General features: G+C 42.4%; 1 protein-coding gene across 2 annotated transcripts; it reads right to left on the bottom strand.

Annotated features, from left to right (window-relative positions):
- Nucleotides 1–291: 291 nt before the first annotated feature.
- On the bottom strand, nt 292–26,999 carry RIGI (RNA sensor RIG-I). Of its 2 annotated transcripts, none has more exons than XM_064438830.1 (18): nt 26,676–26,999; nt 26,400–26,531; nt 24,369–24,547; nt 22,902–23,052; nt 20,972–21,097; nt 20,060–20,173; nt 18,923–19,076; nt 18,024–18,282; nt 17,190–17,352; nt 16,650–16,751; nt 14,365–14,522; nt 13,929–14,064; nt 12,892–13,040; nt 11,507–11,597; nt 10,624–10,794; nt 8,890–9,041; nt 3,591–3,737; nt 292–2,089 (listed from the first exon to the last, which is right to left on the bottom strand). In XM_064438830.1, the coding sequence occupies exons 1-18, from the start codon at nt 26,779–26,781 to the stop codon at nt 1,790–1,792; spliced, it is 2,790 nt and encodes a 929-aa protein (XP_064294900.1). In that variant the 5' UTR covers nt 26,782–26,999; the 3' UTR covers nt 292–1,789. The 2 variants fall into 2 exon arrangements, with proteins under 2 accessions (XP_064294900.1, XP_064294901.1); XM_064438831.1 differs by having other exon boundaries at nt 20,060–20,170.

Here is a 26,999-nt window from a genome sequence, read left to right as displayed (position 1 = left end):
GTATCTGAACAGAGAGCACAAAGAAGATGCAGCCAGGCTCTTTTCAGTGGTGCCTGATGACAGGGAACAAAGCAATGGGCAGAAACTGAACTGAGCTTCAGTCTGAACTTCAGGAATTAGAGAGACCTGTTAGTATGATCATAATCTTGAGTATTATTTGGTAATCAATATGCAATTTTGGGTTCAACTGTGGAAAAAAAAATCAGATGGTCTCAAAGGCTGAGTGGTGGTGTTCTTCCCCTGTGTACTGAAGGTAGGGTTACTGTATCAATTTGAATTCTTAGTAATGTGTTAGTTCACTGACCTTTATTACAGTCATTTAGGCTGAACTGGAGAGTTGTTTTACTCCTTGTGTTTAAACAATAGGAAAAGACTAAAACTGTACAAATCCCTTAACTTCCCAGTAGTTTTTACTATAAGCTGTAAAACTTAAGACCAATTATTTTCTATGCCATGAGTCCCAAAGTAGATGGCCTTTTCACCCAGCAAACTGATACTGAAGGACTGTGATTTTTCCATGTACTTTTAATTTTAAAGTGCTACCCCTGCCTTTTTCAAAATCTTTGTTCCTAATATTTTTGGAGGGGAGGCATTATCCAACCATAAATCATCTTTATCCATTTTTGTGTTTCCTTTTTGGAAGCAGCTATAAGAACACCAAATTTACTAGGTAAAAACTAAGCACAGCGTTAAGTTACTGTAGGAGTGAGAGTCAGGTTTCCTGTACAGTGCATACAGCTTTCATAGTAAGAGGGGTGCTCTAGGGTGGAACACAAAGCAGTGCTTAAAAAGTTGTTTTGCTTTTAATACCAGATAATACTGTTTAAAAGAACACCACAAGTCTCACTGACTAGGGTTTAGGTAACTTAAATAATTTTTGGACTCCAGGTTACGGTTCCTGTTCAAGATGGTTTGTTTTATTCAGAGTTCAAGTGTTCCAGACACCATCCTTCTACATACCTACCTTACTGCACTACCAAATGCATAAAGTGAACTGAAAACATTATTGATCTTGGTTCCAGAAATATTGAAGATTAAGCTTGTTAAAGATCTGTAGAATCAGCAAGGGCTTTACAGTGTACAAGTTAAACAAGGTTTCATAACTAACTGGTTGTAGAAATTTGTTTTTCTGAGAGAAGTCTGGGATCTGGGTAGGGAAGGAGGGATTTGTGAAGCCCTACTGCATTTCTCAAACTGTTGCAGAAACATTCTCTGCTAAGGATGGATTTAAAAGATGCAATATCTTCCTTAGAGAAAAGTTGCTGGACATTCAGTCTTCATTTTCTATATACCAAAATGCCTAGAGCACTAAAGGTTATTTTTAAAAAGCTTTAAAAGTAGCTAAAATAGCGCTTAAAGCATCAGCATGCATATGCCATGTTGTTTGCATGCAGGTACAATCCAACCAGAAGTTACCAGTAACAAAGAAGATTCTGATTCACACAGAAATGCATGATGTTGTGGCCTGTCACCTAAAATTAGATGTTCAGTTAGTCATTCAACTTCATTTTGTTTTTTTCAGACCAGCTTCTTCATAGCTGCAAGCATTAAGATCTAGGTGCTTAGGCACATATTTGTCCATGCTTATATTAAAACTTCTGGTGAAAGTTTTAATCGGAGAGCAAATATTTTTTAGTGGCCAATACGAGCCTTTTTTAATCTAGCCAAATGCTGATGGGGCCTAGTATATCAGACAGCATAAAAAGCAAGAATTTTTTATACACAGAAATAGATCATCTAGTATTTCAGTTTAGTGCAGTAGGCCGATACATGCGCTAAAATGCTGAGTTCAGCTGGGTGTTTCTTCAACATCAAAATTCTTCAAAGAAAAATTAATATCTCTCCATTTCTGAAACTCCATTTGTGTCCCAGTTTCAACATTCTCTAGTACAAAGCTTTTGATTTTGATCACTGGTAGATTATCAAACATCTTGTACTTCACTGTGATTCCCCAGTCATGCTGACAATTAGTATTTTGGCAATACATCTTGTTTTTTTTCACGAAACTATCATACTGAATGGGTTTCTGGTGAGGCTTTGTTATATAACGCTCCTTGAACGCATCTCCTATGACAGTGTGATGAGATTCCTGAAACAACACAAACCAGAAGTGCTTAACAGTAGAAACACCATTCCTCTTTTTTACTTGACATTCCCCTTCCCCTCACACCCTGGTAAGGTTCTTCCTATTGTTTGGGAGGCTCATCTTCCAGTGCCCTTGGCTCATTGCTCTTTTTTCCCAATTCATTAAATACCAGGTATTAGAAAGGCCCAGGCATGGGCTTACCAAAACCAAAATTACTACGTCACCAATCAACAGCTTATACATATTTGAACTTACTTAGCTTCTCTAAAAACCGTGCTTGCAGTATTTGAGCCTTGTGCGTAAAACTAACATAAGTCATCCAGACAACTGGAAAGACTCCTGCTTCCCACTCATTTTAAGTACAAGCCTCCAGCTTTCCATGAGGGGTGATGCAATTACTTTGCAGTGGTTGGAAAAGTAACCTTAAAAAGGTAATGGAGTTACAGTTGTTCATAATTTTTTAAATCTTTGATTATATACGTTAACAACTTAATTTGAAAGCATATGTACAATTTGAGCTGGAGTCTGAAAACTATTTCCTCCTGGAAATGAAGTGCAACTTCCACTAAATATACAGTATGAACTATGACAGAACTCATTTTGTAGGGATCATTTAAAATATTGTGAGGGGTTATTTGCAGCGTACTAATCAAAAACTCTTTCTGAAGAGTTTTCTAAACTCTCAGATCTATTAGCACAGGTATAGGTGGTAAGCCAGCAGAACAACTGCTGAAGCCCCATACCACATCACAACTCCGCTCTTCACAGTGGCACAAATATGAGCTTCGAAAGAACAAATTTCAGAACTGGAAGGGCTCAGAGGGCCGAGAAAGGCTCTCTTTCGCGATCTCCACTTTCCATGTGTGGAGTATTGGCTTCTTGGGCCTACAGAGAAGTTCAAGTTCAGAAAGAGTATAATAAAAATGTCTCCATGAGATACACAGAAGCAATGTGAACTACCTGAAGAACACAGAACAAAATAATATTGAAGAATAAAGGGCTTCTCTTCTAAAACTATGGTTTGCCTTGCCTTTCAAAACAGAAAACTGGCCCATAAGCCAAGGTAAACACAGTTAGCTGATCTCAATAGTTTGTATGGATAATTTTCAGTCAAGAGAAATGGTGAGAGATCTCTCAACTGCAGGAAAACTTCCAATCTTAATGCTAATTGAGAAAGTAAATATCCAGCAGTTACACTAGAAGGTTATGTTATCGAAGAGGTTTTCTACAAAATTGATCAATTTTTAACAAAAGAGGGTTCAGGAAAGCTGAACTGATTCCTGTCATATCACATATTCGCACACCTTCAACATCATCAACTACCTTCATAACATGCTACAAGGTAGTTACGACTGGTCCTGTGGTTTACTGATTTACTCAGAATTTTTTTCTGCTCCAATTTGCACAAAATGGCCTACTTTCCACACTGATAAACAATGCTGTTAGTTCAATAATGCTGCCTTCTCTGGTGTTCATGGATGCAGATTACCAAACAGAGACATACCTGTATAACTCTGATGTCATCTGTACTGCAGGCATATGCTTTGCATTTTCCACACAGAAGATTTTTTTTCCCTTCCACTAACTTGGGTCTTGTATCTTTCTTCCTGGAATCTCGTAATGCCTTTTCTTTCATTTGCAGGTCACATATCTTAAATAAATAAATAAAAATCAAGATCATTATGAAATTAAGAGACACCCAATGTCTAAATATGACTCAGGATATGTAATATCTAGGAACCTACTACTTAAAAGCAAATAAACAAAACATACCTTGTTCTAGCAATTTGTACCAAAGAAAGAATGTGGTATATTTGTCAGGTCAAGAATGCAAGGCTAGAATAAGACTACATGATGAACAGCATTTATGCTGTCTGTTCCTTCCTCCCCTCTACCCCGCTACGGCCCCTTTGGTCATAATACTATTAAGTCTTTGTGAAGACTAAATCATGTGAGACTCCCTACAGCAGAAGTAGTGCTACTGCTCTGGGAAGCCCACGGTTTGGAAAGGAGGCTCTATAGACCACAGAAATTGCAGGCAGAGAAAGAAGCAACAGCCATAGCCTGGAGCTGGGAAGCTGCAGCTCCTACTGAAACAGAATCCTCGTGAGAAGAAGCAGGAGCAGCCAAAAAAAACCTCAGAGGTTGGACAAGAAACTTTGCAAAGGCTAGAGAGCCTTAGACATCATTTGTTGCACAGCTCTGTCTCTGAAAGCTTGCCTGGACACATGGGTGATCTGCAAATTCACACAGATTTGGCAGAACTGTGAACAAAACCTTTTTATTTGTAGTGGTTGCCACTGGTTTAGTCCAGTCTTCTCTGGGAAATTTATCACAAAGGTCTAGGAAGATAGAATTATAGAATCATTTAGGTTGGAAAAGACCTCTAGGATCATCAAGTCCAACCGTTAACCTAACACTGCCAAGGCCACCACTAAACCACGTCTGAAATTGCCACATCTACATATCTTTTAAATACCTCCAGGGATGGAGACTCAACCACTTCCCTGGGCAGCCTGTTCCAATGCTTGACAGCCCTATCAGTGAAGATTTTTCTAATGTCCAAACTAAACTTCCCCTGGCACAGCTTGAGGCTATTTCTTCTCATCCTGTCACTTGTTACTTGGCAGAAGAGACTAACACCCACCTTGCTACAACCTCCTTTCAGGTAGTTGTAGAGAGCGATAAGGTCTCCCCTCAGCCTCATTACAGACTAAATAACCCCAGTTCCCTCAGCCTCTCTGTGCTCCAGATCCTTCAGCAGCTTTGTTCTTCTCTGGACATGCTCCAGCACCTCAATGTCCTTCCTGTAGTGGGGGGCCCAAAACTGAACACAGCATCCAAGGTGTGGCCTCACTAGTGCCAATTACGGGGGCACGATCACCTCCCTGCTCCTGCTGGCCACACTATTCCTGATACAAGCCAGGATGCTGTTGGCCTTCTTGGCTGCCTGCTGGCTCATGTTCAGCCAGCTGTCAACCAACACCCCCAGGTCCTTCTCTGCTGGGCAGCTCTCCAGCCACTCTTCCCCAAGCCTGTAGTGTTGCCTGGGGTTGTTGTGACCCAAGTGCAGGACCCGGCACTTGGCCTTGTTGAACCTCTTACAGCTGACCTCGGCCCATTGATCCAGCCTGTCCAGGTCCCTCTGCAGAGCCTTCCTACCCTCGAGCAGATCAACGCTCCCGCCCAAGTTGGTGTCGTCTGCAAACTTACTGAAGGTGCACTTGATCCCCTCACCCAGATCATTGATAAAGATATTAAGCAGAACTGGCCCCAGTTCTGAGCCCTGGCAAACACTGCTTCTGACCGGCCACCACAACTCTCTGGGCTCAGCCATCCAGCCGGTTTTTTTACCCAGGGAAGAGTACACCTGTCCAAGCCGTGAGCAGCCAGTTTCTTAATAAGAATGCTGTGGGAAACAGTGTCAAAGGCTTTAGTAAAGTCCAGGTAAACAATATCTACAGCCTTCCCTTCATCTGCTAAGCAGGTCATCTTGTCATAGTAGATCAGGTTAGTCAATCAGGACCTGCCTTTCATGAACCCATGCTGGCTGGGTGTGATCACCTGCTTGTCCTGTATGTTCTGCATGATGACACTCAAGATAATCTGCTCCATAATCTTCCCCAGCATCGAGGTCAGACTGATAGGCCTATAGTTCCCTGGATCCTCCTTCTGGCCCTTCTTGTAGATGCGTGTCGCATATGCTAACCTCCAGTCAACTGGGACCTCCCTGGTTAGCCAGGACTGCTGATAAATGATGGGAAGTGGCTTGGTGAGCACTTCCTCCAGCTCCCTCAGTACCCTTTGGTGGATCCCATCTAGCCCCATAGACTTGTGTGTGTCTAAGTGGTGTAGCAGGTCGCTAACCATTTCCCCTTGGATTATGGGGGCTTCATTCTGCTCCCTGTTCCCATCTTCTAGGTCTGGCAGCTGGGGACCTGGAGAACAACAGTCCTGACTAGCAAAGAAGGCATTAAGTACCTCAGCCTTTTCCTTACCCTTTGTCACCGTGTTTCCTCATGCATCCAGTAAAGGATGGAGATTTGCCTTAGCCCTCCTTTTGTTGCTAATGTATTTACAGAAACATTTTTATTGGCTTTTATGGCAATAGCCAGATTAAGTTCTAGTTGGGCTTTCGCCCTTCTAAGTTTCTCCCTGCATAACCTCACAACACCCTTGTAGTCCTCCTGAGTTGCCTGCCTCTTCTTCCAAAGATCATAAACTCATCTTTTTTTTTCCCTCAGTTCCAGCCAAAAATCTCTCTTCAGCCAGGCCAGTCTTCTTCCCCACCGGCACATAGGAATGGCCTGTTCCTGCACTTTTAAGATCTTCTTCTTGAAGAATGTCCAGCCTTCCTGGACTCTTTTGCCCTCAGGACTGCCTTCCAAGGAACTCAGTCAACCAGGCCCCTGAACAGTCCAAAGTCTGCCCTCTGGGTGTCCCCCATAGCAGTTCTGCTGACCACCCTCCTTGCTTCTCTGAGAATTGAAAACTTGTATCGTTTCATGATGGCTGTGCCCAAGGTGGCCTTCACCACATCACATCAGAATCCTCTATGCAGAAACAACAGGCCCAGCAGGGCACCCTCCCTAGTTGGCTCACTCCCCAGCTATGTCAGGAAGTTATCTTCCACACACTTCAGGAGCCTCCTAGACTGTCTCCTCTCTGCTGTATTGCATTGCACCAGCAGACAGCTGGTAAATTGAAGTCCCCCATGAGAACAACAGCTAGCGATCATGAGACTTCTCCCAGCTGCTAACAGAATATTTCATCTGTCTCTTCGTCCTGGTTGGGTGGTCTATAACAGACTCCCACTATGCTCTCTGCCTTGTTGGCCTTTCCCCATCAATACTCAACCCTATCATCACCATTGTCAAGCTCTAGACAGTCAAAACAGTCCCTAACATACAGGGCTACTCCACCACCCCTCCTTCCTTGCCCATCCCTTCTGAAGAGTTTATAGCCATCCATTGCAGCACTCCAGATGTGTAAGTCATCCTTCCATGTTTCCCTGATTGCAGCTTTATCATAGTTTTCCAGCTGCACAATGGCTTCCAACTCCTCCTGTTTGTTGCCCATGCTGTGTGTCCTTGTGTAGATGCACTTTATTTGGGCTACTGATCCCACCACCTGTTTTGGGGAGAAGCCTTAATTCCTATGTGACTGTTCTCAGGTGCTCCTGTGGTTTCTAACATATCAATAACCCTTGTATCTTTGATACCATGTGGACTTCCATCCCCTGCCTCCACTGAGATGGCAGACTGAAGGACCTTGCTAGCACACCATCCCTCGAAAACTGGCATGCCACCCTCAGGCTTATCTCTAGTGAGCCTGGTTTTATCCCTTTCCCCCTTCAAATCTAGTTTACAGCTCTTTCAATGGGCCTTGCTAACTCCTGTGCAAAGATCCTTTTCCCCTTTTGAGACAGGTGTACCCCATCCGTTGCCAGCAGGCCTGGTGTCGGGCAGACCAACCCATGATCAAAAACCCCCAAATTCTGCCACTGACACCAGGCTCAGAGCCAGGTATTGATCTCTTGGCTCTTCCTGTTCCTTTCTTCATCATTCCCTGCAACTGGAAGGATAGAGGAGAACACTACCTGTGCTCCTGATCCCTAACCGGTCATAACAAGGCCCTGAAGTCTCTCAATTGCCCTTGGACTTCTTGTTGCAACTTCATTGCTGCCTACATGAAAAATCAATAACAGGTAATAATCCAAGGGCCGTACCAGGGTAGGAAGCTTTCTCTTTACATCTTTAACCCAGAACCCAGGGAGGCAGCAGACTTCCCTAAGAAGTGGGTCCTGTCAGCATATTGGGCCTCCTGTTCCGTACAGAAGAGTGTCTCCTATGACAATGACCCATCTGTTCTTTCTTTATGGGAAGCATTTTGGACAGCGGGCATAGGCCAACTTACCAACTTAACCATAGTAACTCCTCCAAGCTAGATGAACCATCGTAATTGTTCGGTTCCTCTTGCAGAGCCTTGTACCTATTATGCAAGGCCACCTGGGAAGGTAGGGTGGTCCCAGAGGAGACACACCTGCTGTGCCAGGCAGGAACCTGCCTGACTGAAAGTCCATCATTGGCTTAACCTGAGACACCTCTTGCATGTCACCTAAGCACCAGAAGTTCTTGACACTTTTTTCTACCCTTATGATGTTTTCTGGTCTGGTAAGTGCACAGCACACAGCAGGGTTAATGTAAAGCACTGAACACGTGCTGAGGTGTCCTGCTAGGTTTGCTTATCTGTTTGAAGCAAAGATGAATATCACTGTAGGCAGTACAAAAGAAATCACCAGCAGAAGAGCATATACCAACCCAAATGTCATCCTGTTAATGTCCCAGGCAATGGTTTCTTGAATCTCCCAGAAACCACTGCTCAAAAATCAACAAGTACTTGGCATGACAACAAACAGCTTTAGAAAAGCACTTGTACTGGCCTGGAGCAAAGATAAAGTGCTTCTGAACATGAATATGGATGGACATAGTACCACCATTTGCACATTTGTCCATCTTCCTGTCCACTATCCATGCAGGCACAGCAATATTTTCCTTCTAGTGGACTGAATAGTTTATATTTTACTTCTAAGCTGAGTTTATGTAAATTCTACCTCAACTTCTTTTTACAGTTACAGTAGAGATTACATTCTGCAAGCTAGCAATACGTACTATCCCTTCTCTGCCAATCTAGCATTAGTCTGAAATGAACACTTCCCTCAGGTTATCACTTGGTCATAGATAGAGCACCAATATACATTATGCCTGTATATTTGAGTATGAAAATTCCACAGAAGTACAAACCTTTCTTGCAAATGTTGTTTCATCCCAATTCTGTAGCCTTTCAATAGCTTCATTCATCATTTCTTCCTTATAACGGTTGTGTTTCTCATACTCAACCACTTCTGCTTTGCTTGTCACAAGGATGCACTTGCTGTTTTTTGCCCTTCCACGACCTATACAGTAATACATTTTTCCTCTTTAGTTACTCTTAACAAGAAGTGCAAAAGCAGCAGCTATGCCATAACAGAGCTTTAAGGACTTTCTGTGTGGCTGCTTTTGTTTCCCACATTCAGATTAAGGTAATGCTCTTTCTAAATAGTGTTCTCTCAGCTCTGTCTCCTTTGATCACAAACCAGAAAAAGATGCCCCCTTCCACGTATCCTCATGGATACGCCCCTGCCAGTGCTGTACTGCCTACTTCTGTGCCTGCCCCATTTAATCTCAGGCATGCTTGACACTTCAGTTATTGTGCAGCATCTTGGTGCCTTCTTGTGGAAACAAAAGGTAGAGGAGAAGAGTTCACCTTAGTCTTAATTACTAGGCTTCTGCCCTGCTAATCAGTGTCTATGAAAAGACAAAGAAAAAAAAAAATCAATCACAGAAAACCTGAGGAACTGGAAATACAGTGCTGGCAAGAGGCACCAAGAGCAAGTGCCATCTCTTCCACCTGTCTATGCCTACTGCCTGCCTGCTTTTTACTGCTGTGACACACACAAACTAAGAACTATAGGGATCTCATACCAGTTTAGAAGTATTTCAGTTACAAAAAAAGTTCACATTTGCTTTGAGCTCCCATTCCCCGCAAATCATGACTTTATGTGGTTTAAAACTGACACAACCTATTTTCTTTGCATCTTTAATGGCTTGTTAAGAATAAACACTATCCTTTCACCCATAAACATGAATTCTGGACCAATTATTTCATTATAAGACAAAAGTAAGAAAATCAGAGGAAAATCAAACCCTGAAAGCAGAGGACTCAGTACAATGGAGATCACTTCCCGTCAAATTATGAAGTTAACTAGTTGGGTGATATGACTAAATATTGTACCCTGAAAGAAGTCGGCAGTTTTAGAACATTTAGGAATGTTAAACAGAAACCAGTACTTAATGTGGCTCTTTATTCCCCTCTACTGGCCCTATTGTAAAATCACCAAGATTCAAGAACAAAGTCTTGGCTTGTCTAAAGAAGCCTGTCAAGACAGAAACAGGGGGATTTGGGGGGATTTTTCGGTTTGGTTTGGTTTTTTTGTCTTGAACGTTAGAGGTCTGCATATGCAAAGGCCTTGGGTACCTGTGAGTAGCTGGGTTCAGAATAAGCCACTGGGCAGGGGAAAGTTTTCAGAAGCCAAGGAACACATGAAATTCCTTTCAGGTAAGGACAAAGAACAGCAGTCCTTTGTAAACTGCCACAGCCAGAATGCCTTGCACTATTTCTGACTACAGCTCTTCTAGCCATAATTCTGTTTATAATTCTCCGCTTGAGGGATCAGTCCTCAACAGTTCAATAACCTTGTGCAGCATGGCTAATTTGCATGGCAAAACAAAAGTCACACAACATCAATGACTCAGTTCTGTGAACAAATTTGTCACGTCCAGTGCCATCATTCATCTGACTTCACTCAGGGGCACAGAGGAACAACAGCAACACATGCACATATTACTACAGTATTTCCAAACTGCCATTCAGTATCACTTTATGTCCATTTCTAGGCCAATACAGGTTTCTAAAATAATTGCTCTAAAAGTCCATACCTCTGACTTGGATCATTTTGGTGACATTACCGAAGTATTCATAGAGTACGACAAGGTTGCACTCAGAAATATCAATGCCTTCATCAGCAACAGATGTAGCAATTAGCAGTTTGCTCTCTTTGTTGGTTTTGAATGCATCCAGCACACCCTTCTGCATTGGGAGGGTCATACCTACAGTATCAAGAAACTGTGTCAGGAAAAAAAACACTAAAGAGTTCCTTGAGCAAGATACCGGAATGTACTCTTACTTAAGTGATTAGAAATGAGCATGTCCTTTTGATCTAGAAAAGTACTCTATGTCTGCATATCCAGCTGGCTGCATGCTACACCCATGGAGCAGGAATTCCTGTTCATGCACCACTAGAACTGTTACCCTGGGAAACACCATTTCAGACACAACACTTAGCTGATCATTGTTAGAAACCCATACACCTTAGTTATTTTAAGACCAACTCTTAATTTAAGCTCTTAATGTAATTCATTTCAGTGGTAGCTTCCATTCAACCTTAAAATGTCTTTGTGCCACCAAACACAAAGTAAGAATCTGTAAAAGGAACAGGAAAAATACCACTAGAAGTAATCAGAAGAAGCCATGATAGTGAACAGTTTCTAAACTCCTTTTGAACTAGCAAAAGAATCCTGCAGCAAAGGGTCACTGACAGTGTTACTGCTGCTTTAACCGAAGATTCTGGATGGAAAAAACCAACCATCTCCTTAGGATTGGTTAAAGGTCTTCTAGATATGGAAGAAAGCATAGCACAAACTTGCGTGACCTCCCTCTGTTTAAGAGCACAGTCGATGAACACAGGGAGAGTAGAACCATTTTAGCAGTGTAGCCACCATAGGTCTAGCAACTGGTATTCCTCAGTGCAAACCTGCCTACCTGTTTTTTGATCTCTTCTTCCACGACCCATCAACACTTCTGGCTTTATGTGGCTAAGTAGAGGGTTTGCTTCTATCCACTTCTTCAAAGCCTAGAAAGCAAACCAGGGAGTTAGATCCCTGCCCAGATGAAGTGCTAGTTTTGGATAGATAGGTAGACCCTCCCAGGCTTGCCTAGACAATTAATACTTCCAAGAACCAAAAGCAGAAAAGAAGGTGGAACTTGTACATCAGGAGGGAACATCTGTTAATAGGTGAGAAAGCAAGGGTCACAGCTGTGATACCAGATCCAACCATGCCACAACTGATTTCCACCTTTCCATCCCCTGCAACTTAAAGGTTGGGTAGAGAGCAAAGAGAGCAAGCAGCCTTTCACTGCTAAAAAGTATGCCTTTTTCTCTTATAAACCAACAGATCACCAAATACTACACCTCTGGGATCCCAAGGAAATGAGTTGCTAATGACAAACTGAACTTTTTCACGGCACCGTGAATAGCACTTTCAGATTGTTTTTACATGAGAACAACATTCAGCTAAGCTACCGTAAGCTTTTACATCTGTAATGGAAAATTGCCAGCAGATGCTTGGTGTTGTTAGTTTGGACTTTAGCCTGCCTTTTTCTCTGTTTTGCAATTCATCCAGCATGTCTATATCCATGGATAAAATGGGGGTTGGGACTTTCAGCTGATAAATTGTTTTAGAGTAGCCAGAGACTATGATACCTTCCAGCAAATGTTTAAAAACTACTAAAGCTAATGATTAGCAGCACTTCAAGCATGAACTTTTTCTGGCATCGAGGTATTGGAAGGGAGAAAAAAAGATCATCCAGCCTAGATCCTTGATCCTAGGCCAGCATGAAATAGACCACTGCATCAGAAGGGTCTGGAGAACATCTGGTCCACAAAGTCTTTCCCTTTTCTTCATCAAGAACACATGCTAGGGCACAGACCTCCTTTGGGCCCATGGGAACCCTCCAGGAAACCCATAAATACCTCCTGATGTGCAGTCAGTAATACAGCAGCACTGCTGTTTATAACACTGCCACATTAAAGCCAAAAACCTTGTAAAACATCTTCTTAAAACTGACTTCAGACTTAAAGTAAGAATCTGATAGCTTAATGATCAACTATGACATGTAGCAAGAAGAAGTGATGAAGGACACCATCCCTAAACCGTCATTTTTAGAAAAAAGAAAAAAAAACCCCTCTCATCCTGTCTCAAAGCATCAGTGCTTAGGAAGCTACAGAAAGAGAAATATTTTCTTAGGAAGATAAACTACACGCATATTTTTCTATTTCCAAATCAAAATGGGAAGGGTAATAGATGAGGCATTTTATTTTCTCACTTCCAATTTTAGGAGCTTTAAAAAAAAAAAAAAAGTCTTACAGCTACTAAGGCTCTTGTCTTAGCAAAGAGAAGAGTGCGAGTCTGTGGGTTATAGCGGTATGCTTCATCCAGGATGCACGCAAGCTCTTCCAGCTTGGGATTCTCATTTGATTCATCTTTTGAAAGGGCAGTCATTTCTGGTTCTTTCTCTGGAAGAAAACAGCAGTGCCTTGAATAATGTACCTCCTTTAATGCAGAAAACAAAATTCTTACCCAAACCTACTTTCAAATGCCACCCACATTCTCTTTAGCATCTATTTTTATTTTCTATACCATTCTTCCAGATGCAAACAAAGAAAGCTATTGGTTAAATGCAGCAAAATCCCCAGAGAAAAATTCTGAATGTCTCACATTTTGTAGCAAACTGTCAGGAGAACCTCTGTGACATACCGTGCATCAAAAGACAGCAACATAGCAAATTCAGGTCTTGCAAAGCATGGTGCTGTTTCTTCTCAGGAAATAACTCACTCTAGAGGGCAGACGGCCCAGTAATTTAAAATTGCAGTAAACACTGCAACACACCAGCCTGCAAACCACAGGCTGGTTTACAGCACACTGCTACCAAATCAGAAGTTAGAGAACAGTGTGACCTGCAGCTTTTAATCAGAAGGGCATAAGAGTCACCTGCTTCTTCCCAGAAGTTTGGGATTTGTCCAGGAGCATTGGGCAGGAGGAGGCTAAGCACGGAGCAGTGTACGTTGCCTTATCTAATGCTGCCAGCATCTGTGATTGTAGACCACCCTCCTACTTGTGGGGCACACCCTTAAGGACACAGCTGCCTTATCTCCAGGTCAGGCATGTAAGAACCTACTACAGCATCTCACTACAATTACTACTACTTCCTTAGCTCCTGCCCTAGAAGCCTGAAGTCCCAGCAAGTAAGTTCCCCCCTGCCTACCCTAACACTACATTTGCACCCACGTGGACACTAGTTCTTCTGAAAAGTGCAAAGTTTCTGGAAAAACAACCACACTTATTCTGAACACTTGGATCATCCTCTTCTCCCCTGCAACTGTCATAGGTACTGTGTGAAATACCTTGAAAGTTGGCTGTCAGTCGCTTCTCTATCTCTGTATACGGTCCATTTTTGACATTTGTGAAAAATTCAGTTAGGTAGGCTACAGCATCTTCGATGCGGGCGTCTTCACTAATAATGAGAGCATCGTTGAATTTCTGCTCAGAAAGAGAGATATGCAAATTTAACCCTCATTTTCTGTGAGACAAATTTTATTTAGCTAGATTAGGTATTACAAACTTGTGTTGTTCTTCCATTTGCATGACGACACAAAGAAGTCTCCTCTGCACTATACTGTTCTTAATGAGTATCTTAAGACACAACTCTTACACACTATGCTTTAGGTTGTGTCAAATAAAATTATTAAGTTCAAAACCTGCTCCTACGTGGACATACCTGTATCAGAAGGAACAGGATGGTTCCACCTTTGCGTGGAAGGAAAGAGGATATACACTTACCCGCAGGTGTTCAGTGCAAATGAAAAGGTCTCTACAAATACTGCTTTCCTTCTCCTTATCCGCCAGTTGCAACAGTTTGCATTTCTTCTGAGTGAAAACTATCCAGTGTTCATATTTCTGTGTTCCAAAATCTTTCTTGCTGATTTGAGACATAGTATCTAGTAAAGATCGAAGAAACAAACATTTGTTCATCTTGACTTACAAATAACCAGAACAGTGAGCTAGAATATAATACATTTTCCATGAATGTTAGGTCTAAGAAAGCTTACGCAGAAGAACACTGTATGATACAGTCACAGAATCACTGAGGCTAGAAGGCACCTGTGGAGGTCCTTAGTTGAACCCTCTGCTCAAAGCAGGGTCACCTAGAGCTGGTTGCTCAGGATCATGTCAAAATGCATTTTGAGTACTTCCGACAACAAGAGACTCCAGAACTTCTCTGGGCAACCTGTTCCAGTGTTTGACCACCCTTACAACAAAGGCTCTTCCTGTTGTTTAAGTATTCCTGTTTGTGCCCACTGCCTCTTGCCCTGCCTCTGGGAACCATCTGAGAAGAGTCTGGCTCTGTCTTCTTCACCCCCCACCTTTCAATGTATACTCAGATGCTAGGCTAAAATTAATGCAGTAAAATTCAACTGAAGATCTGTGTAGACACGCACATCTGCAGAGTCTTTAGCAATACAATTAGAGCTCACTTACCCTATGAGAAGCCTACAGTATTCAAGACAGGGCATGTGCATTGCTCCTTAATTACCAGCTACTCAATAGTTAAGTATTCATTTGCTAAACGGTCCATGGTACTTAAACACATATTACCCAAGGGCCTGTTCTTGAGGCAGAATTACTCAGTGCTCATTTGTCACCTACATACTCTGAATGCTTCAACAAACTTCAGTAATCAGAGGGTCCACAGAACGGAAGCCTTATTTCTGTGATGCAGAAATAAGCTTCATAAGTGTTCATTTAATTTAGCGTGCAGTTTGAAACTCCCACTGTATTTGTTCTTTTTTGGGGTTTCTTGGGTTTTGCATTGGGTTGGGTTTTTTTTCTGTTTGGTGGGATTTTTTTGTTTTGGGTTTGGTTTTTTTAATTCTTCCTTCCTGCCCCAGAATATAGTGCACTCTCCAATATCTAGAAAGTGGGGGTGGGGGTGGGCAGGGCACAGGGCAGGAAATCTAGGAAGTACAGAACTGAGAAAAACAGTCTTAAGGCACCCTAGTCAGTTTGCAGAAGACAGTCTAAGCACAGGCAAAATCCTTTAATTCAGAGCTGGATAGACCAAAGCTGATCCTGAGAACAGCCATCCACGGGTCTCTGCTTTGTACCCCCTGTAGCTCTCAAATTTGCTGATAAAAGCCACTTAGTGGATACCACTTAGGAACCCTGCAAAAGCAGAAAAGATCAATTGATTTCTGCAGGGGTGCAGAATTAGGTCTCGTGACCACGAGACCCTTTCGCTTTTCTCAGCCACACATGTCCTCTCCTCAAACCTTCACACCACCGCAGCTCCTGAGGCTGGAGCCCTACAGACAAATGTTTCCTTTCTTAGACAGCCTTATCCCCTCTCTGGTGGTGTTCATGTTCCACAGATCCTCCTCTGTAAAACTACCTTAAATGCTTTTCAACAGCAAACAACGGAGACCTGGTAAACAGTGGAAACAGGCTACCCAGAGGTATAAAGATAAGAAAATGCTCATCAGAAAAGGTGGCCAGGGCACCCCTAGATGTAACTCTGAGCACAAATCAGAGAGGCCGGAGAAAATATGAGAATTGTGACAGCAGCAAGAGTGAAACTTTGGCTGAAAGGAAGAAATTACAACATTCACGGTAACACCATAACTGAGACTCTCCTGTTTTCCTTAGCAGAGACAGATTTAGGTATGAATCATGTGGACAAATGCTTAAAGAAGAACATACAGCTATCACACATCAAAGAAATTCAGCTCATTGCATTTTGAAAGCAATCCCTTTGGTAGTTTTGTTTCAGATCCTTTAAATATTCAAAATGGTTTGACAGTGTCAAAAGCACACCATCCTTAAGTTGCAGGAAGCACAGGTTGAAATCCAAGCAAAATTATTTATGATCATCAAACTAATTATGTATAGCAGGAAAATAGTTGACTCTTCTACCTGTAATCTCTTATTTAGGAAATATTGGTTAAAGGTAAGTAAAAAGGAAGGAGGAGAAAGGAAATGGAAAAAGAGTGACTGTTCTAGGAGCCATGAGGATTAACACTCGTAATTGAAGACTGAATCCCAGTTACAGGCATATTACATTATCTTACCCACTGAGTAAATCTTCCTCATCAACGCCTCTGTCTCAGACATCAGACCTGAGATAATGTCTGCAAAGTGATTTTGAACTCGCATTTTAACCTGTCTGACAGCTAGAGACAAGAAACAGAAGTCAGTGGCCTGAATAAGTAAAACATTTCCCTGGTCAGTGCAGAACAAGAACATGTCTAAGAGAATGCTACATATGGTGGTCTATGCAATCTTAATAATGTTTATTTTTAATGACCATTATAGCTGCACAGAAAGAAATAGCCCCCAGTCTTCACTGGCAGAACTACACTGGCTTTTCTGCCTTGCTAAATAAAAAACAGAGATTGTGGAGCTCAGCAAGGAGAAAAATTTCCCAAGTGTGCACTGTCTTACTGCAGGCCAACAGTGAAGTGCATGCTTAAGCTCCTATCAATCCAGCAGGAAGCAAAGCTCCAGCTTAGTTTTAAGGCTTTAACTACAGCTACCAAAAGAGAATTGGATAGCTGCCTTAATTATGGTGCTTTGCATCTCACAGGAAAATAAAAATGAAGCATGCTCACATGTTTCTGGCTTGTTTCCGAATCTCTGCAGATCCTGTTTGTTCTCTCTGACAGTGGATATGGTCTGTATGTCAAGGTAGGAGCAAATGGTGCAGATGTGCTCTATCGTTTCCATGATGGTCGTGGCATTACCTACTCCAACAGATGCAGTTAAACCTACAATCTGAGCACACACATGAATAGCAGTGGTTGCCTCTTTGTCACAAACAAAAAAAACCAGGAGACACTGTTACCAATCGCCAAGTTGTCACTGTCTTCAAAAACAAGGAAACAAAAAAGGCAGCTGAAGTAAACATGAGTGCAACTACTAAATCCTGAGGGCTAAACCTTGTCCCCACTTGTGTCCTCTCCAAGGCACTCAAGCTTAGAGTATTTAAGTGGAAATAAACTATCCACCCACTTAAATCCATAACCAGCTGTATTTGCCAGTGCTCATCATACACAGAAACAGTCCTCCACATTAATTCAGAAGAGATGTCATCTCAGCTGGACCAAAACCCCGTCAACAGAGGCAGTGGCCTCATTTTATTGTTGCAGAAGACAACAACAGAGAGGTGATAAGGAGATTACCAAGTTCTGGGGCACATGCTTTCCTCCCACCCCAGAAATCCTGTTTCCTCTCAAGTACTCCAGTCTTTGATCAGTCCTTCCTGATGGCTGGAGGGAAGATACAACACTGGAAAAAGTGCTCCAGATGCTACCATTTCAATCTGCAGCCTTTGTTAAATGGGAGTTTGAACTGGCTTAACATGAATGGCAAGACTTCAGGCTTTGCTGACTGCACTGCAAAACACTTCTCTCTAATGTTTCCACCACTGACAGGCTGGGCCTTACCTGAGGCAGCTGGTTTGCAGGGGAGTCAAATTTTTCTTCCAGGTATGTGGTCATCAACACATTGTAAGGGTGGTTGCCCAAGGTATTGTGGCACTCATCAAATATCATGAGAGTGAAGATGGAGAGGGAGCTAAGGATCCGCTGCTTGATGCTATTCACAAGAATCTGGGGTGTCATTACAATGATGTCACTGTCCTGTATAACCTTTTCTACAGAGACATTTGCAACGGTATCACCACTAAGTCCTTGAACAGAATATCTAGGAAGAAGAGGCAAATGACAGGGTATGAAAAAGTATGCCTTGCAGGGCAAAAAAAGCTAGAAGGATAGACTTTTCAGCAAGCCTGAAGGGTAATGACTAAGTTCAAAATGTCAAATTGTTGGGGCTGGCAGTCTGACCCACAGAAGCTAAGGAAAAACTGCTGAGGGTAAACAACTGGATTTTCAACTCCCATTAACTAAAATGTATTAGATTTGAGGGTGGTGATTTTGTACATTTAAACTGCATCTGTCAGTTCACAGATAAGCTCTATTTGCAGATCCTGCCCTTCATCCCTCTTCTGTATACATCTGACAGCACAGGACCATTTTCTGTCCAGCAGACTCATTTTCCCATAACTATCAGGATTCATATGTGGACATTCAGTAATCAGTTCCTTCAAGATCAGAAGCTATAGGTTGTCAATACTCCCCTAAGCAATTTTCAGTCACATCTGAAAGATAGACCATCATTTTCTGACTAGATGGTATCTTGCTGCTCTTACCACTAGGCATCATCCTTTTGTTAACACCAAACACTCTTGTCACCAATAAACCCATTACATTATGCCCTAGCCACAGGTGACCTAAAGGGCAGTTTATTTTCTGTGGAGGAAGCCACCAGGTAGAATTACACTTACCCATTTCTTTCAAAATGCTGCTGGAATAAATTTTTTTGTTGTTCGTACACTGGCACTTTAGTTACAAGAAAGACAACTTTTGCCTTTCTTCCTGTGGGCATGTTTTCGAAATGATGTTCACAAATCATAAGTGCCACAATAGTTTTTCCAGATCCTTTAAAAAAAACACATGAAAGGTAAAACACCAGTACAAAAGACCGTATTTGTAAGCAGGACCCTGTCTCATCTTGATGGCCTGTAACAACAAAGAGATGACAAGGGGGCTATAAAACTTCCAGATTCTCTAGGGACAGATTGGAACACATGCTTTCTGTTTACTCAGGTGGGTAATTATCCCTTTCTCTCTTGCAGTCTCAGTCTGTAAAGGCCATGTGGCAGACTCTGGGAATTGATGAAATTTATGAAAATCCATTTTCAGTTTTATTTGCGTTCTTTGAAATCACCATGTCTATTTCTGCTCTTAGGGTGTGCTCCCACATCAAATCAGTCTTTGGTATGGGCACCAGCTGCTTTCAGTTTCCATCCTTCTCCATGCAGCCTTGCTCCTCTCACACTTCTTTTCCTTCAGCACCCAGGCTGACAGTGCAGGCCACCCAGAGCTCTTCTGTGTCCCTGCCCCTGCTACCCTGCCTGCCTCTCCAGGGCCCAGCAGAGAATTGGGCTATCAACTTGGAAAACACAGGTGGAGAGAAAGAGCTCATTGATCTCAGTTGAGTCCTGAGCTACTTGCTTAAGTTCCCTGTGCTGTTTTGATGCTGTAGGCATTGCAGTACAGAAGACAGGAGTCTCAGGGCGACTCATCCTATTTCTCCTTGAACTTGCAAGCCAAATTCCTTAAAAATCTGCAGACATCAGTGAGTGATTTTAACTCAAAAATCTAAACCGAGGAGTGAGAAAGCAGAGCTCAGAACATGGAAATCTGAAATTGAGCACTGAAGTGCCAAGAGACATGTTTGTCTTGCTCAGTCTCTGTGCTGCCCTTGGTCATTAATTTCAGGTTAGAACTGGATCTACTCCTGCAATGAAGACTACCTTTAAATAAACAGCTGGGAAAGTTTGACTCAACCTTTACTCTTCTCTATCCTTCATAGCCCTCTCCACCAAGAGAACTTTTCTAAGCAACATTTGTTTTCTCACCTGTTGGGGCACATATCAATGTGTTTTTCCCATTGATAGCAGGCTGTGCAAGTTCAATCTGGTAGCTCCGAGCCTTCTTTGGTTCACAAACGTATGAAGACTCATAGATCCCTTCTAGGAGAGAACCATGTTTTTATGAAGAGTGTTGCAACACAAATGCATAAAATAATTGTGCCTCATACAGCTGTTATCTAAAATGACAGTCCACGCAGCCTACACAGAGCATTCTCTGACAGACAAGCTTACGCACCAAACAATAACTTTGTGTAGGTTTGATGGCATACTTCCGTTACTGCTCGACTGTGCTTCCTAAAATGAACTGATATCAAGATCTTGGCTGACAACTCTCACCTCAACTGGTCTTTTTCAACTCAAAGAAAACACAAGGGCTTATTTTCCCCAAAATATATGCACAGTATTGCCTTTAGCTTTCTGCTCTACAAACTTTTGAAGTAATACTCTCTTAAACTGTAGCCTTCTCAGAGGGTTTGCACTTATGGAACAGGAACTAGAAACCACTGGTGGAAAAATACATGCCATGTGAGACATGACAGCCACTGCACAGATCCCCCTCAAGCACACTTAGCTCTCTAAACTGCCTAATGTCAGGTGTCGTGAATTTGTTACATCAGAGCAGAGGTACATCAACAACAGTCTGGTGTTTAGAGACCTTCTTGATAATGTGCTGTCAGAACAACTTTGCACTAGCAATGTGGTAAATGAGAGGCAACCCCTAACATGTGCAATGCCCAGCACGAGATCCTTTAAACATTACTAGGAAAGACAGACAAATCAAGTCAGAGTTCTAGTTCCTCAGTAGCTTCCTTTGTGGTACACTGCATTCAGATCCTTCAGGAGTCTAAGGAAATTGAGAATTCCAGCCACAAACTGGTTTAAGTTGCTAAGTCTTACCTGAAGCTGAACAGAGATTTTCACTGAGATTATTATCACATTCTGCTTCTTCAGAAAATGTCATCATGGTTTCAAAGCTGTTCTCAAAGGCATCTGTCATTTCACCATCAACATCTTTGCCATTATCTGTACAATCACACAAAAAAAGGCATGTTATTGCTCCTTTTGATTTTAAAATGTTGTATTTGCTGGGATGGCAAGGTGAAGGAGTTTGTTGCTAGCATGGGCAAACTACACGAAAGGGAACCTGGGTGCAGCATCATTTTAAGTAAGATGGGTAGCACTGAGAGTCTTGAGTTTAGAAGATCCACATACTCAACGCACATTTATCTATCCCTTAAAAATCAAGGGAGATAACAGATTGAGAGGAAAGTTATACCCTCTGTGGTTAGTGACAAGATTACAGATTTAACATGGACATTAACCACAAGAATGAAAAATACTTAGGAGTTCAAAGAAGCTTTGTAAATTCAAGCCTTTGTTCTCCCTTTCCCCCCACCTTTTGGAAGGACCTAGAAATTTTAAGACTCTCTCTATTCTTTATCTTACATGATAATCCAGAGAGGTTCCAAGATGCTTGCTAAAATTTTCTTTGGCCCATAATTATTACCTTCTCAAAGAACTGTCACTGGGCTTTGCATGAAGAGTCTCATTGCAAACAGAACACATGAACACAAAGCGCTGCTTTTGGAGAGGGAGAGGAGTATATTCACACCCTAATCCAGCTCCAGAAAGCATACGGTATCTGCGATTAACTTCTACTAACAACTCTTCTTAACTGCTAGCATTAATGGGCAACATTTCTTCATTAGGCTGACATTGGCTTTATTAAGTTGGATCTTAGCAGAAGCCACCCCAAAAGACAGTGATGTCTAACTTATGAAATGTAACTGTTAACCAAATAATATATATAGCCATCAGCTACATAAAATAATATCTATATATATTATTCCTATTATTCATATATATTTAGATATAATTATTTCTAAATTAACTACATATATAACTTTATACATATATAATAATTAAATCTCCTAATAAATAATTAAAAATAAAATTAAAGATAAGAAATTACACACTTTTGGCTACAGCAATAAAAACATTTGCAATCAAGAAATATGGTGTAAGAAGCCACTTAAAAGTAGCTTGTCCCACTTGCTAATTAAAAAAAATTCAAACAATCACTTGTGGTTTGGGAGAACGCAAACGTAGATATAAAGAAATACAAATCAGTTTATCTAAAATCACTTGTCTGTCTTAATTGTTTTGTAATGAAATACTGTATTCCGCTCTAAATTCTCCCATGCTGCAGGGTACTCATATAGGTAATTTTCAAGTGGAAAAGGGTAAATTCAATTACAAAAGCAAAAATCTTATTAGGGGAAATTCTGCATTTTTACAACGAATTAACATAGTGACTTGGTAAATGCTGCTTATCAGTTTCTCAAAGAAAAAAATATATGATCTGCTCTGTGGATCACAGAAGTGTATCAGTTCCTAGAATATCAAACCACTAATCATATTTTATCAGGAAACATTGCATCTATCCGAAGTCAAGCAGCCAAAAAGATGGCAAAAGGTGAATTACAGTAGAGGGGAGGGAAGAAGATAAACATTTTTGTTACTTTTGTACCTTCAGAGCCTTGTATACTGGCCAATTCTGTTTACCAAAAAAAGACGTCGTTCATAACCATATGAGAAGAAAAATACTCAAAAAGCAATTCCCGATGGTTTGTAGGGTAGTGCCTAGATTTCATTCTGTATATAAAATACATTTTAATTTAAAAAAAAAAGGGGTACTTTTAAACAACAATAAGCAGTACAATTTGATGGTATCCTTTTAAATTAGCCTTAGTCTCCTGAAAAAAAAAATTACTGCCTGGTACAAAAAATTAGGAAGAGAGCATCACAAAAACAATTTGCACCTTACCTTCTCTCATATCCCACAGCTCACTTGCATTGTAATATCCTGTGGTATCTAGTGCCAGCTGAAGGTTTTTCGGCCAGTTTTCCTTATCCGATCGACAGAGGCATTCAATGAGTTTAGTTATCCCAGCTGCTTTGCTTCTGTATTCACAAAGCTGCACACACAACAAACAGAAGTTGCTGTAGCTTCCGAGTGATCAAACCCACTGCTCTTTGACTGATATTTTGATTTGTTTTGTTTGATGTTCAGCTGAAAATTGCATTTTCTTCTCACAGAATAAAAGGTTTCCAATAGAATTCATTTACTTTCTACTGCTTCAATTCTGCCAACCTAGGCGTACACTAAACTTAGCTGGACTACATGAACAGGTAGACTATTTGCTTAAATGTTTACAATGTCTGAAACATTGCAGAGCTATTTTGTGAATGTTCATCTGGCAAGGTCCTTGTAATAAGCCATATCTGCCATAAACCTCTGAGGCCAAACTGACTAAAAACCATTCCGGAATAGGAAAATAGGAAAATGCAGAAGTACAAAATCTATGGCAGGCCCGATGCAATAGCTTTCTACATGTTATGTACCTCTATAAAGAAATACAGCTTTAAAATTAAAATAGCTGCAAACAATCCTTCTCAGGAGTCACAAGGAGTGAGAACACCTATGGGACTCCTTCACCCAGCATCAATAATTTATTATTAACCAGCTGTAAATTATAAGTGATCATTTACAGCTAGTTATCAATCATTGTAAGTGATAGATGAGTTATCAGTCATTGATAACAACATTAAGCTAGAACTGGGTAACAGTACAGAGGCTTCACATCCAAAGGCAATGAAAATGTCGACTTCTGTGACACAGCATTTAGCTAACTACTTCAGAAGAGAAGTTTCATCTCACCCTACGACCATCCCTTTGGGTGCTGACAAACCATGTCAAATCCCATGACAAGCAGGAATCAATTTAAGCAACACCTAAATGCCACTTGACCTACATCCATCTGTATTTTTAGGAGCATTAATGCAGTGTGAATGCTCCAGAAAAGGGTCTATTTCAAAGACATAGCAAGGCACCCATTTCACTGAAATGTGGCACCTTCCAGAGCCCCTGAGGTCTCTTCACGGGAACCTGGACTCCGCAAAGACATACAGCTGAGCACTGTCAAGGCCAAAGCCGCCCCATCCTGCTTCCCTGCCTGCGACCCTTTTGCATGCCACCTTACCCACCAAGCTGGACGGGTGAAGAACAAGATGTGCAGGTGTCACAGACAGCGCTGCTGTGGGAAGCTGCAGCCACACAGCCAAGCCTCCTCTAAGCAGAAGAAAGCAAAGTGCCTCCCCAGAGGACTGTGGGTGACCATCCTCCTCACTCAGAAGCCTGACAGATGGGCACCAGTTCACCTCACAAGTGAGGCAGCCAGCGCATCTCCACAGCAGAATTAGGCAAACACTGGGATTTTACCATTAACCATACCTGCAGGATCTCTTCACACTCCCTTTCTATCAGGCATGTGTTTATGTAGGGCATGAGTGCTACTGGATCAACTTCTAGCATTGTTGCTTCTATCCGCTTCAACAGCTGTCTGTGCAATTCCAGTTTTTCCAGTTTGCTGAAGTCCCAGTTTTCAATTGCTTCTGCCAGTCCAGTATAACCTTTCAGAAAAAAAAGTGATGAATTGTTACTATGAATTTAATCTCTAGCTAGAAGAGGCAGGAACAAACTGAAAAAAAAAAACCCAAACACTTTCTCAGCCACACTGAAGAAATTAAAATTATTTTGGCCTGTAACTAACAAAAATCTAGGTGAACCACAAACAGTTTTTATGTATTAAGTGACTGTTTTCCTTTACAGCACTGGTATGTATAATATGAAAAACCCTACGTTAGAAGAGCAGTAATACTTGCAAAGAGAAGAACACTACACAGCCACAGCTCACATCACCCAAGCATCCATAACAAACACCTTCCTTTGATCCAATACAATCTCTGGATCTCTGCAGGCCATGATATGCTTCCACAGGAATTCCCAGAGCACAGGACACTACTCAGAACGACAAACACCTCTGGTCCCCTTTTCTTTTATTTACCAGCCCTTTACCTTTCAGTCCTGTCCTTGGCCCCACTGTCCTTCAAAAACGCTTATATTGGATTCAAGCCAGTCCCTGACTGAAAGCAACCCAGACACTTGCAGCCTAGACAGCCAGCAAACAGCTGAAAATACTGTCCTGGAACAGGCAGTGGCAGGGAATAATTTTTAAAGGACTTGTGTGACTTGCTGTGTAGGCTCCAGGGTGGAAGGAAGCAGGTCAGAGTCCCAGAGGAACTGTGGGCAAACAGAAGGAATTTGGCTAACTTTCTATTTTCTTTTGGAGGAGCGGGAGAGATGTGTGGGTATTTACCACCACAATGTCTTTAATCTAATTATCACCTATATCTGCGTCTGCCAAATACAAGAGTAATGATATATTCTAATCTCAGATTCAATTAGTAAATACTTGGGATAGCACTTGGAGTCAGCAGGTTAACTTTTTCAGTTTTCTGCTGAAGATACAGCAAACTGAACACTATCAACATGTTGAAAGAAAGTATTTTTGCAATTTGGAAATTAGGACTATCACAGGCTGGTAAAAAGTTGCTTAGGACCTAGTATTCACTTTAATGGGAAATTGGGCTACATCCAAGTGATGAGAAATAATTGCTCACTGAGATTCTGTAACTATCCGCAGTTAGTAGTGAATAAACTAAAACAGAAGTGGCTTATGGCATGAGATTTTGGCATTCGAGATATCTAACAAATCAGCAACAAGGATCTATGACAGAACCAGCATATATAAAAGAAAGCTGGCAAATCCTGGTAATTTTACACCTTCACAATGTCTTCTGTCACGTTTTGGAAAGGAATTTGCATTAAGACCTCACACATCAAGCAGTCATAGCTACTAAGGAGCAATCATCTCATTTATAAACTATTAATACTTGGTTACTTCTTGAAACATAGGACTTTTAAGACCTCTGAATAATTTTTAAAAATTCAGCTTCTAATTTAAGCCTATGTCCTTGAATGAAGATATGCCATGCTACCAGTTAACCCCCACACACATCCTCAAACCCATTTAGTCTTCTCTTTCAGAGGATTTGGCTTCCTTCAATTACAGTTGGTGAGAACCATGGCTGTGTTATTTGCTCTCTGAACGCTCCGAGGCTGACAACCCTCCTGTCGAGGAGCCTTTATCCTGCATCCCTTCGTCTTTCATTGACTTCTCCATAGCAGAAACTGTTCCAGCTGCTTCTCAGATGGCCGTTTCCCCATGCCTTCCAAGAGTTTCATCTCCAGCCTCTGCCAACCTAGTTTTTCCTGCCGCGACTCACCCGACGTGACCAGACCCGGCGGCAGAAGCCCAAGGGTACGGGAGCGACCCTTCACACTCCGGGGTGCGCCTGGCCGGCCTGCCCAGCTCGGGAAAACGAGTAGCGGAGGAGACCACGCTTGCGAGTGGGAACTCACCTGCTGCAACCAGGGAGTCCAGGAAGCCCCGCAGCCAGCCCTCCGCCTCCAGCTGCAGGACGGCATCCAGGAACAGCGCGGCGGCCGCCGTCACCCCCTTCTCCTCCTCCTTACGGACTCTCTCCTTCACCTCTAGCAAAAACCCGAAGCAGGCAAAGAGTGAGGGAGGGGAGTGGGAGCGGCGGCGGGGAGAGGGAAGCCCCCGGGCCCGGGCGGGCGGCGGGCAGCGCCGCGCCGGGGGGCGCCGGGGGGGGGGGGGGGGGGGCGGCCCCTCACCGTCGGACAGCCAGGGCGTCATGTTGCTCAGGACGTAGACAGGGTTCAGGCTCTTCTCGATGTACCGCCGGTAGCACCGCAGGCTCCGCTTCTCCTCCGCCGTCATGGCCAGGCCGGCTCCGCGCCGCCCGCCTCGGCCGCGGCACCGCTCGGCTCCGGCTCCCGCGGGAGCCAAAGGAAGCCCCCTCCCAGGCAGGGAGCGGGCAGGAAACAGAAACTTCGAGCTAGCGGGAGAATCGAAACCGAAAGGTGCCCCAGAGAAAGCACGGCGCTGCTCTCAGGGGGCGGCTGCCCTCCGCAAGCGAAAACGGGGGGTAGCGGGGG

This window comes from Phalacrocorax carbo, chromosome Z (genome assembly GCF_963921805.1).
Source record: "Phalacrocorax carbo chromosome Z, bPhaCar2.1, whole genome shotgun sequence".
In the NCBI taxonomy this organism is placed as follows: domain Eukaryota; kingdom Metazoa; phylum Chordata; class Aves; order Suliformes; family Phalacrocoracidae; genus Phalacrocorax; species Phalacrocorax carbo.
The sequence above is the reverse complement of the archived record's forward strand: the minus strand, read 5'-3'. Positions and strand labels throughout refer to the sequence as shown.

Coding starts and splice junctions, on each gene's coding strand:
- RIGI (XM_064438830.1), bottom strand. CDS start 26,781: ATGACGGCGGAGGAGAAGCGGAGCCTGCGGTGCTACCGGCGGTACATC. Junction 13,041..13,928: donor ACTGACAGCCAACTTTCAAG/GTATTTCACACA, acceptor GTTTTCTTCCAG/AGAAAGAACCAGAAATGACT. Junction 10,795..11,506: donor AAGAAGAGATCAAAAAACAG/GTAGGCAGGTTT, acceptor TTGATACTGTAG/GTATGACCCTCCCAATGCAG.